This window comes from Sinocyclocheilus anshuiensis, unplaced genomic scaffold, assembly GCF_001515605.1.
Source record: "Sinocyclocheilus anshuiensis isolate Anshui unplaced genomic scaffold, SAMN03320099.WGS_v1.1 scaffold3805, whole genome shotgun sequence".
In the NCBI taxonomy this organism is placed as follows: domain Eukaryota; kingdom Metazoa; phylum Chordata; class Actinopteri; order Cypriniformes; family Cyprinidae; genus Sinocyclocheilus; species Sinocyclocheilus anshuiensis.
Window position 1 is genome coordinate 36,176 of NW_015548188.1, and position 651 is coordinate 36,826.

The window sequence follows — 651 nt, forward strand, 5'->3', positions numbered from 1 at the left end:
CATCGGGGGTCCCTTTTGAGTGTCCTAAAAGCCGATGGGGGGGGGGTCTTATCACTCTTATCACCGGTTAAAAAAGTCACCGCTTATAGATATATATATCGTGGCAACCAGGAGAGATTCAGCGCTAAATCCCCTGAAACTTCCATCAGTATAGACCTGCTGTTCCCTCAAACTAAACGAAGCCGCTGCGCATGCTGGAGAATGGGAGAGAAAGCTGAGAGAAAACCCAGCTGAAGAAGTTGTTACACTGAGTGTCCCATTCCGGCTCGTATATACACACACCCTTATTATGATCAGATGTTCTGCGAGTTTTGCTATTAAGATCAGAATTAGGTGTGAGATCCATGATGAAAACACACACACACCCCGCTGATGTCACACTGTTCCCGTCTAATGCAGAGACATGTTTAGACTGTGATCGCTGGGTGAACTGCGGCTCATGTTGGACAGACTGGCCATCAGTGTTTTGACTTTATGAGCATAATAATTCCTCAGATTCACAGATGGAGCCTCCTTTACTCCCCCATCGAAGTCACAGCTCCGCATGACGGTCTCCAGCTGTGTCTGTCTCTTATAATACAGAGAAAATTTATTAAATATCAAAGTGATCGGAAGCACGACAACCAATATTCCCGCCAGTATGCAGGAGAT

The 651-nt window shown here is 45.9% G+C and overlaps 1 protein-coding gene across 1 annotated transcript in view; it reads right to left on the reverse strand.

The window, feature by feature from the left end:
• Positions 1–390: 390 nt before the first annotated feature.
• LOC107705019 (potassium voltage-gated channel subfamily S member 2-like) overlaps positions 391–651 on the reverse strand; it is a 1,275-nt gene continuing 1,014 nt past the window's right edge. The window contains exon 2 of the mRNA XM_016508133.1: positions 391–570. Within this exon, the coding sequence (XP_016363619.1) occupies positions 391–570 (180 nt within the window). The remainder of the gene's footprint in view (positions 571–651) is intronic.